At 39.7% G+C, this 13362-nt stretch overlaps 4 protein-coding genes across 8 annotated transcripts; 3 read left to right on the forward strand and 1 right to left on the reverse strand.

Annotated features, from left to right (window-relative positions):
* Nucleotides 1-382: 382 nt before the first annotated feature.
* LOC111831991 lies at nucleotides 383-958 on the reverse strand. 2 transcript variants are annotated; one of them, XM_023787956.1, is made up of 2 exons: nucleotides 863-958; nucleotides 383-766 (listed from the first exon to the last, which is right to left on the reverse strand). In XM_023787956.1, the coding sequence occupies exons 1-2, from the start codon at nucleotides 870-872 to the stop codon at nucleotides 492-494; spliced, it is 285 nt and encodes a 94-aa protein (XP_023643724.1). In that variant the 5' UTR covers nucleotides 873-958; the 3' UTR covers nucleotides 383-491. The 2 variants fall into 2 exon arrangements, 1 of the variants encoding a protein (XP_023643724.1); XR_002835087.1 differs by having other exon boundaries at nucleotides 676-766; nucleotides 836-920.
* A 2234-nt stretch (nucleotides 959-3192) lies between these two features.
* On the forward strand, nucleotides 3193-7004 carry LOC111831870 (leucine-rich repeat receptor-like protein kinase PEPR1). The gene is made up of 2 exons (XM_023787268.1): nucleotides 3193-6317; nucleotides 6479-7004. The coding sequence occupies exons 1-2, from the start codon at nucleotides 3344-3346 to the stop codon at nucleotides 6856-6858; spliced, it is 3354 nt and encodes a 1117-aa protein (XP_023643036.1). The 5' UTR covers nucleotides 3193-3343; the 3' UTR covers nucleotides 6859-7004.
* Nucleotides 7005-7049: 45 nt separating this feature from the next.
* LOC17894056 lies at nucleotides 7050-9923 on the forward strand. The gene is made up of 8 exons (XM_023787273.1): nucleotides 7050-7183; nucleotides 7443-7638; nucleotides 8025-8087; nucleotides 8251-8387; nucleotides 8534-8571; nucleotides 8666-8711; nucleotides 9126-9290; nucleotides 9606-9923. The coding sequence occupies exons 1-8, from the start codon at nucleotides 7066-7068 to the stop codon at nucleotides 9761-9763; spliced, it is 921 nt and encodes a 306-aa protein (XP_023643041.1). The 5' UTR covers nucleotides 7050-7065; the 3' UTR covers nucleotides 9764-9923.
* Nucleotides 9924-10278: 355 nt separating this feature from the next.
* LOC17896195 (histone-lysine N-methyltransferase, H3 lysine-9 specific SUVH3) lies at nucleotides 10279-13355 on the forward strand. Of its 4 annotated transcripts, none has more exons than XM_006301033.2 (3): nucleotides 10279-10385; nucleotides 10960-11053; nucleotides 11171-13355. In XM_006301033.2, the coding sequence occupies exon 3, from the start codon at nucleotides 11185-11187 to the stop codon at nucleotides 13192-13194; it is 2010 nt and encodes a 669-aa protein (XP_006301095.1). In that variant the 5' UTR covers nucleotides 10279-10385; nucleotides 10960-11053; nucleotides 11171-11184; the 3' UTR covers nucleotides 13195-13355. The 4 variants fall into 4 exon arrangements, with proteins under 4 accessions (XP_006301095.1, XP_023643038.1, XP_023643040.1 ...); XM_023787270.1 differs by having other exon boundaries at nucleotides 10287-10381; XM_023787272.1 differs by having other exon boundaries at nucleotides 10306-10385; nucleotides 10968-11053.
* The last annotated feature ends 7 nt before the right edge of the window (nucleotides 13356-13362 follow it).

Genomic DNA, 13362 nt, shown 5'->3' on the forward strand with positions numbered 1-13362 from the left:
TGGCTAGAAACTATTTTTAGAATAGTTACAATTTAGGCCAGAATACTAAAGATCTCCTTAATTGGTTGTACAACGGTCATCTAAGTCCTTACTTTTCAAGATTGCTCTCAAAACCTATATCTAACATTTATGTGCTTCATTCTCTTATTGGCGTCAATAAGATCGATTAATATCTGTCAATGATTTGTGAAAATTTTAAAAATCTTATGTTATTCAATTATGGATTTTAATAAGTTCAATAAAATCTAGTGTTATTGAACTAATGATTTGAAAATCTACATTAAAATCTACTGTTATTGAAAACAATCCATTTGAGAGGATTTCATTACTAGAAAATACAGAACTCCAAATCTCATGGTAATAGGTGGGATTTGGAAAAAGATTTTGCAATAAATCATATGAACTTACCTAAAATCATCAAAATCATATAAAAAGTCGTGAAAACTCAAATCACTTAAAGTTCTACTTTGAATACACCCTCCCCCTAAGTCTCAGATGAAGAAACTTGGGTTGTTCGATATTCTTCTGCTATTCTGTCTTGTTGTCTCGACTTGTATAGTGTCTATTTCTTGTCTAAATCCAGATGGGTTAACTTTGCTCTTGCTTCGGAAGCACTTGGACAAAGTACCACTAGAATTAACTTCGACATGGAAGATAAACGCATCTGAAGCCACTCCATGTAACTGGTTTGGTATCACCTGTGATGATTCTAAGAATGTTACGTCTCTCAACTTCACCGGTTCAGGTGTTTCAGGCCAATTGGGTCCTGAAATAGGGCAGCTCAAAAGCTTAGAGATCTTGGATATGAGTTCTAACAATTTCTCTGGGATTATACCTTCCAGTTTAGGGAACTGTAGCTCACTTGTATACATTGATTTGTCTGAAAACAGTTTCTCCGGTAAGATCCCCGATACTCTTGGTAGCTTGAAGAGGTTGGCCGATCTGTATCTTTACAACAACTTCCTTACCGGGGAGTTGCCTAAGTCTTTGTTTCAAATTCCGGCACTGAATTATCTGCATGTCGAGCATAACAACCTAACCGGGTTGATTCCTCAAATTGTTGGTGAGGCTAAGGAACTTCTGGAGCTGCGTTTGTTTGACAATCAGTTTTCTGGTACAATCCCTGAGTCAATTGGAAATTGCAGCAAGCTGAAGATTCTCTATTTGCACAAGAACAAGTTAGTTGGTTCATTGCCTGCAAGTCTTAATCTCTTGGAGAATCTCACTGACCTGTTTGTTGCAAACAACAGCCTACGAGGACTAGTTCGGTTTGGCTCAACAAAATGCAGGAATCTGGTGACTTTAGATATGTCATACAATCAATTTGAAGGCGGAGTTCCTCCTGAACTGGGAAAATGCAGTAGCCTTGACGCTTTGGTCATTGTGAAAAGTAATTTGTCTGGAAAAATCCCTCCAACGTTGGGTATGTTAAAGAATCTCACAATTCTTAACCTTTCCGAGAATCGTCTCTCTGAGAGTATCCCTGCAGAGCTTGGAAACTGCACCAACTTAAGCACGTTAAAGCTAAACAATAACCAACTCGGAGGCAGAATTCCAAGTACATTAGGTAAGCTAAAGAAGTTAGAAAGTTTGGAGCTTTTCGAAAACCAGTTTTCGGGTGAGATTCCCATTGAGATATGGAACATTCAGAGTCTTACACAGTTGCTAGTCTATCTAAACAATCTCACAGGACAAATACCAATGGAAATAACCGAGCTCAAGAATCTCAAGATCGTTACGCTCTTCAACAACAATTTTCATGGAGTGATACCACCTGGTTTAGGTCTGAACAGCAAGCTAGAGATCATCGATTTCATTGGTAACAATCTTACAGGAGAGATACCTCCAAATCTCTGTCGAGGAAAGATGTTGACGGTGTTTAACTTAGGATCTAATCGGCTTAACGGTAAAATACCGCCATCTGTTAGTCAGTGTAAGACACTAAGCAGATTCATCCTCAGAGAAAACAACCTTTCAGGTCTTCTTCCTGACTTTTCTCAGAATCATGATCTTTCTTTTCTCGACCTCAATAGCAACAGCTTCGAAGGTCCTATCCCTCGTAGTCTAGGAAGCTGTAGGAAACTCAATACCATCAATCTGTATCGAAACAAGCTCACGGGGAATATTCCTACAGAACTTGTGAATCTAGGGAACCTTAGTCACCTGAATCTTGGGTTTAACTTATTGACAGGCTCGGTTCCTTCTAAGTTTAGTAACTGGAAACACTTGACCACTTTGGTTCTCTCCGGAAACCGGTTTTCAGGGTTCGTTCCGCCGGATCGCCACTCTTAGAGAAAAATATAGCAACCATTTATACTCGCAACGTTACTACATAATGTTTTTGTAACATTATCTAGTGACATTATATCAATAACAACATCTTAGTTTACAGCACCATATATTTATTTATGTTTCTGTCAAATCATTTAATATATATTTTTATTTCAATATAAAAATAGATATACTGCATGTTAGTGAGATACGGTCTAATACATAAAAAAATATGATACAGTTTTAAAGTCTCAGGTTGATTGGATCCAGATTGATATATACGAAATGTGAATTTAAAATTCTGTAAAAAAACGTCGAATCAAAAGTCGCTTATTCTATTAAAAAAATCCTCGTAAGCTTGCCTTAGTCATCATGATTTGAAAGTCAATTTGTTCAGCTCTAAGCTAACGCTAAGCTGTTCTTATCAATCAACAAAAAGAATGTTAACTTGTACACGTATTATATCATATTTAAACTACTAGATAGTGCACTGCGTTAACGTTTGCATACAATTATTTAATGGTTGGTAATACGTTGGTACTGAATTTAATAATGGACCGAAAACCTACCCAACTTTACAAATTGACTATTCAACAACCAAAGAGTCCAATTGTTTTAATGAAAAAAATGCTTTCTTATTAGTTTCGTTATTAATTATTGTTAACAGCTTCTTACTCTTTTGAGCTTAAAATTTAGACAGATGCTAAAAGACAACGTTGTAAGAATATATAAATGATAGAATCAAAGAAACAGAGATGACTTCTTTCTATAAAAACACGTGTGTCTGAAAACGGAAATAAAGAAGACCGAGTGAGAAACGGCGTGCAAAAAGAAAACGCGTTGAAGATTGATACAATCTCGTTGTTGATACAAGACCAAACATGTCGTCTCTGTCTCGTCATAAATAACGGCAAGAATCATCAGTTGCTTACTATCCGTCAATCAAGTTTTGTCCTTTTTCTTCTTGTTTCTTACATGCAAGCTTTATTCTGCTGAGGCTTGAGCTTTAAATCATCCCAATTTTTTGATTTGATACAACAAGAGCATGTTTCTTAGCTTTTATTAATCTCAGATGAAGAATCTTGGGCTGTTCAATATTCTTCTACTTTTCTGTCTCTTTCTCTCGAGCCGTTTCGTTTCTATTTCTTGTCTAAACTCAGATGGGTTAGCTCTACTCTCGCTTCTGAAGCATTTGGACAAAGTACCACCCCGAGTAACTTCGACATGGAAGCTGAACGCATCTGAAGCCACCCCATGTAACTGGTTTGGTATCACTTGTGATGATTCTAAGAACGTTGTGGCTCTCAACTTCACTCGATCTAGCGTTTCAGGTCAATTGGGTCCTGAAATTGGGGAGCTCAAAAGCTTGGAGATTTTGGATCTGAGTAGTAACAATTTCTCTGGGACTATACCTTCCACTTTAGGAAACTGTACCAAGCTCGTTTCTTTAGATTTGTCTGAAAATAGATTCTCTGGTGAGATCCCAGATACTCTCGGTAGCTTGAAGAGCTTGGAGTTGCTGTATCTTTACATAAACTTTCTCACTGGTGAGTTGCCTGCATCCTTGTTTCGAATTCCGAAGTTGCAGGTTTTAAATCTCGAGTATAACAATCTAACCGGTCCGATTCCTCAAAGTGTTGGTGAGGCTAAGGAGATTGTGGATCTGCGTATGTTTGCGAATCAGTTATCTGGTAACATCCCTGAGTCGATTGGGAACTGCAGTAATCTGGAGATTCTGTATTTGCACAGGAACAAGTTGGTTGGTTCATTACCTGAAAGTCTTAATCTTTTGGGGAATCTCACTGATCTGTTTGTTGGTAACAACAGTCTAGGAGGGCCTGTTCGTTTGGGCTCAGCCAAGTGCAAGAATTTGTTGACTTTAGATTTGTCGTACAATAAATTCGAAGGTGGTGTCCCTCCTGAATTGGGAAATTGCACTAACCTTGACGCTCTAGTCATTGTGGATGGTAACTTGTCAGGTACAATCCCTCCTTCACTGGGTTTGTTGGAGAAGCTTACAGATATAAACCTTTCCGAGAATCGTCTCTCTGGGAGTATCCCCGCGGAGCTCGGGAACTGTAGTAGCTTGAACTTGTTGAAGCTGAACAATAACCAGCTTGGAGGGGAGATACCTAGTACATTGGGGAAGCTGAAGAATCTTGAAAGTTTAGAGCTTTTCGAAAACCGGTTTTCGGGTGAGATTCCTATTGAGATATGGAAGAGCCAGAGTCTTACGCAGTTGTTAGTTTATCAAAACAATCTCACAGGAGAGCTACCTATGGAAATGACCAAGATGAAGCGTCTACAGATCGCTACGCTCTTCAACAACAGCTTTTACGGACCCATACCTCCGGGTTTAGGTGTGAACAGCAGTTTAGAAGAGATTGACTTTATTGGTAACAAACTTACAGGAGAGATACCGCCGAATCTATGTCATGGAAGGAAGTTGAAAATACTCAATTTGGGTTCTAATCAGCTTCACGGTACAATACCAACTTCTATTGGTCACTGTAAGACCATCATGCGATTCATCCTTAGAGAAAACAACCTTTCAGGTCTTCTTCCTGAGTTCTCTCAGGATCATAGCCTTTCATTTCTTGACTTCAATAGCAACAACTTTGAAGGACCAATCCCGCGCAGCCTCGGAAGCTGTAGGAACCTCTCGAGCATCAACCTCTCTCGAAACAAACTCACAGGACAGATACCTCCACAGCTTGGGAATCTACAAAACCTTGGCTATTTGAATCTTTCGCGTAATCTTCTTGAAGGCTCTCTACCAGTTCAGCTATCTAACTGTGTGATGTTGACTTTTGATGTTGGATTCAACTCTTTAAACGGTTCAATTCCCTCAAACTTTAGCAACTGGAAAGACTTGTCGACTTTGGTTCTCAGCAATAATCGGTTTTCGGGAGGTATTCCACAGTTCTTTCCTGAGCTTAAAAAGCTGTCAACTCTGCAGATTGCTCGAAATAATTTTGGTGGTGAGATTCCTTCCTCGCTTGGGTTGATAGAGGTTCTGACTTATGATTTGGACCTTAGCGGAAACAGATTGACAGGTGTAATTCCAGTCAAGTTGGGAGATCTTGGCAGACTAACAAGACTCAACATATCGAACAACAATTTGACAGGCTCTTTGTCGATTCTTGGAAATCTTGCTTCGTTGCTGCGCGCTGATGTCTCGAACAATCAGTTCAGTGGTTCAATACCGGTAAGCTTGAAGAAAGAGTTGATCTCTGATATGTCGTTGTTTTCAGGAAATCCCAATCTCTGTGTCCCACATTCCTTCTCTGTTAGCAACCTCAGCGGGTTAAATTACTGCGCGGATCAAACCAAGAAAAGTGGCCTCAGCACCTGGAAAATTGCCCTTATAGCGGTCATATCCTCTTTATTTGTCTTAGTTGTGGTTCTTGCCCTTGTTTTCATTTGCCTACACCGTCGCAAAGGAAAACCAGAGAAAGATGCTTATGTCTTCACCCAGGAGGAAGGCCCATCTTTGTTGCTGAACAAAGTTCTTGCAGCAACTGACAATCTAAATGAAAAGTACATCATTGGAAGAGGAGCTCACGGAATTGTCTACAGAGCCTCTTTGGGCTCGGGGAAGGTCTACGCTGTGAAGAGACTCGTCTTTGCATCTCACATCCGCGCAAACCAGAGTATGATGAGAGAGATTGATACAATTGGTCAAGTCAGGCACAGGAATCTGATTAAGTTAGAAGGGTTTTGGCTGAGAAAAGACGACGGTTTGATGCTGTATAGATACATGCCCAAAGGAAGCCTATACGACGTTCTCCACGGCGCTAGTCCAAAAGATAATGAGCTAGATTGGTCTGCACGGTACAACGTAGCTCTTGGTGTCGCTCACGGACTGTCCTATCTACACTATGACTGTCATCCCCCGATTGTTCATCGTGACATAAAACCAGAGAACGTACTCATGGACTCAGATTTGGAGCCTCACATTGGGGATTTCGGTTTGGCTCGCCTTCTTGATGACTCAACGGTTTCAACTGCAACTGTCACAGGCACCACCGGGTACATCGCGCCAGGTAATGCATTATACATAGTAGACTGGTTTAGTGTTTAAATTGAGTTAGTTACCTGGTTAAAATTCTGTTAGGAGTTAGTTAAACTAGTAAACTTGTTGTATAGATACTCTGTTTCTTCTTTCGCTAGATCATTGGCTAAAATCCACCATAAAACTGTGCAGAAAACGCTTTCAAAACCGTGAGGGGAAGAGAATCAGACGTTTACAGTTACGGAGTTGTGTTGCTCGAGCTGGTAACAAGGAAGAAAGCTGTGGACAAATCGTTCCCGGACAGTACAGATATAGTAAGCTGGGTCAGATCAATGTTGAGCAGCAGCAGAGACAAGAATGTAGAAGACATGGTGACAACAATCGTGGATCCGATTCTCGCGGACGAGCTTCTGGATTCGAGTCTTAGGGAACAGGTGATTCAAGTGACGGAACTGGCACTGAGTTGTACGGAGAAAGATCCGGCAATGAGACCAACGATGAGAGATGCGGTGAAACTGTTGGAAGATGTGAAATATCTTGAAAGAAGCTGCTCCTCTGATTCAGTTCGGTAATCTCGTTGATCTGTCTAAGGAAGGAATCGTAATACTTACGCGTTATGTAACTCGGGCCAATAATGTAAAATATGGGCTTATATAAAGCCCAATGACGGCCCTTTAATTGTAACCGTGCTTGTGAAATAAAAATATCGTTTATCCAATTTCTGTTTTCTAATTTTATTTTCAAAAGAATTGTTGGGGAAATTTTTGGTTCGGCCGGAGATGAAGATAGGGGCAGTCCGCGAGAGTTGGCTTACACGGACTCCGGTACTTACTCCGGCGGTCTGTGGCTCAATTCGCCGGAACGGAAAGCCGCAGCTTGGGTTTCCTCTCTCGAACAGTGAGCTCAAGTTCTTATTCTCGTTTCGTTTAATATTTTTTAAAAACATAATCCTGTACACACTTCTACTTACTTGGTGATATCAAATTGAGGTGACTGTGTGTAGTAGTGTATGTTAGAAGATGAAAGTTCAGGCCTTTCTTGTGTTGCAGTTTCCTTGTTGATTATATGTTGCTGAGTCTTTTTATTGGGTTTCTGAAGAGAAAATAAAAATGAGTGAGAGAGAGAGATTTATGTGATATATTTTGGATTTTTACAGGGTTGTCCCGTGGTGTGGTTCTGGCTGTTCATGGTGGGAGAGGATATGAATCTCCATGGGATGAGAAACCCTATGAAACTCTTCCTACTGGTAAAAGGGTTTATGTTGATGAATCTGATGTTGTGACATTTCTTGATCCCCCAAAGGAGTTGATTCCATTGGACCCTGCTTCATATAACCCGGCTGCTTATCTATGGTTAGTCTGCTTCGGTTGATTTACTTCCAGCATTAATTCAGTCTAAGCAACTGGCTTGTGCATTTTTAGTTTACTGGAATTTTATCAGATACATGTTACAGTCTCAGTTTTACTGTTACTCCTAACTTGGCTGCGCGGGTTTGCTATAGTAAATAGGATCTTTCGTGGAGGGTGTTAATCTTTTTCAAGACGAGATTTAGTATAGTCTCGGGGTTGCTCTTCAATGACCTGTTAATTAATGATGTTATATATCTCAAAGCAGGAGGATGAAATGACACAATCACCTGGAGTTATCCTACCACTAGTTCATGCAATTCACTGTTAGATTTCATAGGGCGTATTATAAAATATTAAGATGACTGTTTAATAATGTTAATATTGTACAGGAAAAAGATTGAAGACATCCCTGAAGAGAGGCGCCACCATTTGCTGCAATTATTAGAGCCGAGGTCATTCTTGTTGAACTCTTATTAATCTTTAGTTTTTATGTCATGGATTTACTTATGTCTCATTGAAAAAATTAAATTTATATGCCAAAGCAGTTTACATGGAAAGAAAACTTGGTGCATGTTTTGGCATGTACAACTTCTTCATGAGAGTGTATGTATGCAGGCTTATATCCAGAGCATGGGAAATAGCAAGCACTCGTTACGACAATCCAAAGTTAGCCAAAATGACTGCATCCAAGTTATTCTCTACTGGAGATGTGGAAATTTCACTTGAATACTTTAGCTGCCGAACAAGTCAGGGTAATCCATTTTAGGTCTGAGCCCCTACGTATATGAATGAACTTATATGTTATCTGCGTATTGTTATGCATCTTTATGTCGATATTCGTAACAACTAAAGTATATGTTCTTAACAACTTCTAAAGTATTCTTCTCTTATTGTTTAGGTCCACTAATCATATCTTGGATAAATTTCTTCAAGATGGTTAGTCAGACTGATATCGATTCCATACCTATTTCATTCGGCAGCATCTATCATGCACTATCTTTCTTAACATAGTTTCTTTATTACTTGGTAGGCTGTGTTTCGCTCCAACAACGGTCAGACCTATGGGCGTGTTTGTGGTGAGTCCTGATCCCAACTAATACTTCTCTCAAAATAAACAACACTTTTTCATTTGCAGTTGCTGCGACTATAATCCCAACATTTAAGGCATATCTTATTAATGTGGAACTCTATCTAACAATGTACAGATAAAATGTGAGCTTATCTCACTGGGATTGACATAGTTAGTTGATATCAAGACAAACGATTTTCAATATGGCCTGTTGTTCAGTACCTTTTACTCAGCTGCCTGCAATAAATTTTGAAACATGTGCGACTTATTCCTACTCCCATGGGCGATTGTTGCATTATTGTTTGTATGCATCTTTATAACTTAAATAAAAATCTTTCCGCATAAGTGATTGTAATGCTAGTACCTCTGTTGTACTATTTACAGCAAAAACATAAAAATCTCATGAAATGCCATCCTGCAGGTGGACCAGTAGTTTCCACCGTTGCCAATGCTTTTAGTCCACTATACTTTGAGGTCACAGAAGCTATGGAAGTAATGGCCACAGAGGAACCCTGTGATGTAGCCTGCAAATTCGGCGATGGGCTTCTTGCTATTGAAGATTACCCACAAGGCTTTCCTCGTCCATGTAAGACTCGTTGCCTATACTTATTTGAGATTAGCCATTTCCACTTTCCTTGCAGAGACAGACTATTGGTCCTCACTTGGTTACGCTGGTCTGAAACTTTATTCAATGATTCACAGTTCTGAGCATTTCTTTTGCAAAACCTTCCATAAAACCAAAAAGTTTCTATTGAAATATCATTCAGTTTGGAGCAATGAGCATTTTAGTAAAGCAAAACGAGAAACACATAATATGAGTTTCTTACTTCTCAGGTCTGAGAATAGCATAAAGACAAGAAGGTATCTTCTAACCCATAGCTTCATCTGTTTTTCTTTGCAGCAAAGCATCCGTACCCATTCAACGACAGTGTCATCATATACATACGGCATATTGGGCCGGGTGTATGCGTAGGACAGGCATGGCAAGAAGGTAAAGAACTGCAACAAGTGCCTCAAAGATTATGCTCTGACATTCTTATGGTCAAACAATACAGATGAATGATTCAGGGAGGCTCTCTTGTTAGCTTAGATTCAAGCTTTACGTTAGCTTGTATTTGAATTTTTTAAAGAATCGGTAAGACTAACTTGTGTAAGATTCTGATATCCTTTTATGCAACAAAAAGCAAAATTAATAACATGATGACTCAATTCTGAACTACTGAAATAACATTCAAATATCTTTTGAATAAACCAAGATCGGGTTTTTTTTATATCATTGGTAAATGGGCGGAGGATACAAACAAATAGTTTTGAAATGGTAACAGTTACACGACGATCGAAAGAAAAGAAGAGGTAAAGAGGATAGGCTGTGTAAGAAAAATTTCATCTTTTTCAAGGCCCTGAATTTGTTTTTGACGGCGGAGATGACGCAGGCACGAATCTAACGGACCGTATACTCTGTAACAGTAACGTCTTTGCTTATTTCATTTTCATCTGAGCAAAAATAGTCAAATCTCAAAATGCTTTAAAGAAAGACGTCTCTGTCTGTACACGTTGCCACTTACTTGCTTTTTTTCACTCTTTCTCTCTCTCGTCGAAATCGTCTCTGCCCTTTCATCATACTCAGGTCTCTCTCTCTCTAAATTCGGAGGCTTTTTTATTTCTCAGCTTCTTGAGGTTGGTGAGTGGTGACAATCTCTTGTCTTTTTTGTTCCTTTCGTGTTAAAGTTGAAATCTGGAATTATGTATAAATGAATGGTGCACTGTAGATACTGTTTTCGGTATTGTTGGTGAATCTAAAACTAGTACGTTCCAGTTTGGGATCAAGGGTTCGTCCGGATACGGCATGCTGTTTGTGAATTCGCTTGATTTCTTACGAATTTAAATAAAAATTTGGGGTCCTGATGTAACAAAAGGATTTCTTTTTTTTGTTGGTTGCCCTAAGCATTAAAGATTTGGTGGTGCTTGTGGGCTTCAATGATTCTGACTTCTTAGGTGATGATTTGTTACATTTTGGGTGGAATAATGTATGAAGTTATGAACTAACAGAACAAACTCCTATGTGTTCCGTACGAAGGGCTTTTAGATGCAATTTAGGCTTTATTTTGAGGGATACTTTGCTTGTTTTCTGATAGCAAAGTTTTCATTTTGGGAACTGATTGTTTAAAGTTTTTTTCTTTGTAAATTGTATGATGATTGTGAGAATGAACTGCTTTTGTTGTAACTGATTCTTTGTACTCTTTTTCCACTTTTAGTACTTCAGAGAATAAGTTCACAAGGTTTGTCCGAGAGGGCTATGCAGTAAATGGCGTTCTTGTGATATTTATCTGATTTGACAGCTTGATATAGGTACGTGGGAGATAACACACTACTGTCTCATTTTTCATACTAATCTAATCTTTGGTCAGAGGCTCAGAGCACAATATCCAAATGTTGGCCCTTTATCCGTTTTTCTTACTTTGACAGGAGTTTATTTAGCAATGGAAAGAGTTCCAGGGGTCAATACTGTTCCAAATCCTAACCATTATGACAAGTCAATAGTGCTAGATGTAAAACCACTGCGAAGTTTGAAACCTGTTTTTCCAAATGGTAAGCAAGGTCCACCTTTTGTTGGTTGTCCACCTTTTGGTCCTTCTTCAACTGGGTATTCTCCTTTCTTCCCCTTTGGATCGCAACAACCAACGCAAGATACTCCAGATCTCAACCAATCTCAGGACACACCTCTTCCATCGTTTGTTCCACCTCTTCGGTCCTATAATACACCTACTGAATCAAATGGCCCCAGCGGCTCCAATGGAATGAAAAGAAGAGTTGGTAGACCTAAGGGAACTAGTAATGTGAAGAAAAAAGAGAAAAAGACTGCGGCCAAAGAGACGAATTTGGATGTTCAGGTAGTGAAAAGATTTAGTGCAGAGTTTGATAGTGGGATCAGTCCAGCAGAGCGAGAAGATGGAAATGGGTACTTAGTAAGTAGTGTATTGATGCGTTTTGATGCAGTTAGGAGGCGGCTCAGCCAAGTAGAATATGCAAAGGCCGCCACTTCGAAAGCAGCAGGTACTCTGATGAGCAATGGGGTGCGGACAAACACCAAGAAGAGAGTTGGGACGGTTCCTGGAATTGAGGTTGGAGATATTTTCTTTTCCAGGATAGAGATGTGTTTAGTGGGTCTTCACATGCAGACTATGGCTGGCATTGACTATATAACTGGCAAGGTCGGCTCAGATGATGAGCCTTTAGCAACTAGCATTGTTTCCTCTGGACGTTATGACGGTGAAGCCCAGGATCCTGAGTCCTTAATTTACAGTGGACAAGGTGGCAATGCAGACAAGAACGGACAAGCATCTGATCAAAAGCTTGAAAGGGGTAATTTAGCATTAGAGAAAAGTTTAAGGAAAGGCAATGGAGTAAGAGTCATAAGAGGGGAGGAGGATGCAGCTAATAAAACAGGAAAAATCTATATCTATGATGGGCTTTATTCTATTTCAGAGTCATGGGTAGAGAAAGGGAAATCTGGTTGCAATACATTTAAATATAAATTGGTGAGACTCCCTGGTCAACCACCTGCTTTTGGTGTCTGGAAATCTGTGCATAAGTGGAAAGAAGGTTTGACTACAAGACCAGGCCTTATCCTTCCAGATCTCACTTCAGGAGCTGAAAGTAAACCTGTTTCACTTGTGAATGACGTTGATGAGGAGAAGGGCCCTGCTTATTTTACCTATATCTCCTCTCTAAAATACTCGGAGTCCTTTAAACTAACTCAACCCACAATTGGTTGTTCCTGCAGTGGCTCATGTTCACCAGGAGATCTTAACTGCTCTTGTATCAGAAAGAATGGTGGTGATCTCCCTTACCTTAATGGGGTTATGCTCGTTTCTCGGAGGCCTATGATATATGAGTGTGGCCCAACGTGTCCATGTAATGCCAACTGCAAAAACAAAGTGATTCAGACAGGATTAAAATCCCACCTGGAAGTGTTTAAGACAGCAAATCGTGGTTGGGGTTTACGTTCGTGGGATTCCATCCGTGCTGGTTCTTTCATATGTGAATATGCTGGTGAGCTCAAAGAAAAAGGCATGCTTAGAGAGTACCAAGATGAGGATGAGTACGTCTTTGATACATCACGTGTTTATAACTCGTTTAAGTGGAATTATGAGCCTGCATTAGTAGATGAGGATCCTTTAGATGAAGTTCCCGAGGAGTTTGATCTCCCATCACCACTCCTAATCAGTGCCAAGAAATTTGGAAATGTCGCTCGGTTCATGAACCATAGTTGCTCCCCCAATGTTTTTTGGCAGCCAATTGTTTGTGAAGGAAACGGTGAATCAGTAATCCACATTGCATTCTTTGCCATGCGTCACATTCCTCCAATGGCAGAATTGACTTATGATTATGGGGTTTCTCCTATGTCCGAGGCCAGAGATGACAGCCTTTTACATGGAAAGAGGAGATGTCTCTGTGGATCGGAGAAATGTCATGGTTCATTTGGATGATCTGAGTATGTTTATCTATTCCATACAAAGCTGTTATAAAACCATTTCCATTGTCACAGTAAGATAAATTCTTGTGTTTTTGAAAATTGTGTATGGCATGTCATGGGATAATGCATACACATCTAATCTATGTATCGCCACCACATCGGCTTTAGGTTCAATGCTCAT

The sequence above is a fragment of the Capsella rubella genome, unplaced genomic scaffold (genome assembly GCF_000375325.1).
Source record: "Capsella rubella cultivar Monte Gargano unplaced genomic scaffold, Caprub1_0 scaffold_2, whole genome shotgun sequence".
Classification (NCBI taxonomy): domain Eukaryota; kingdom Viridiplantae; phylum Streptophyta; class Magnoliopsida; order Brassicales; family Brassicaceae; genus Capsella; species Capsella rubella.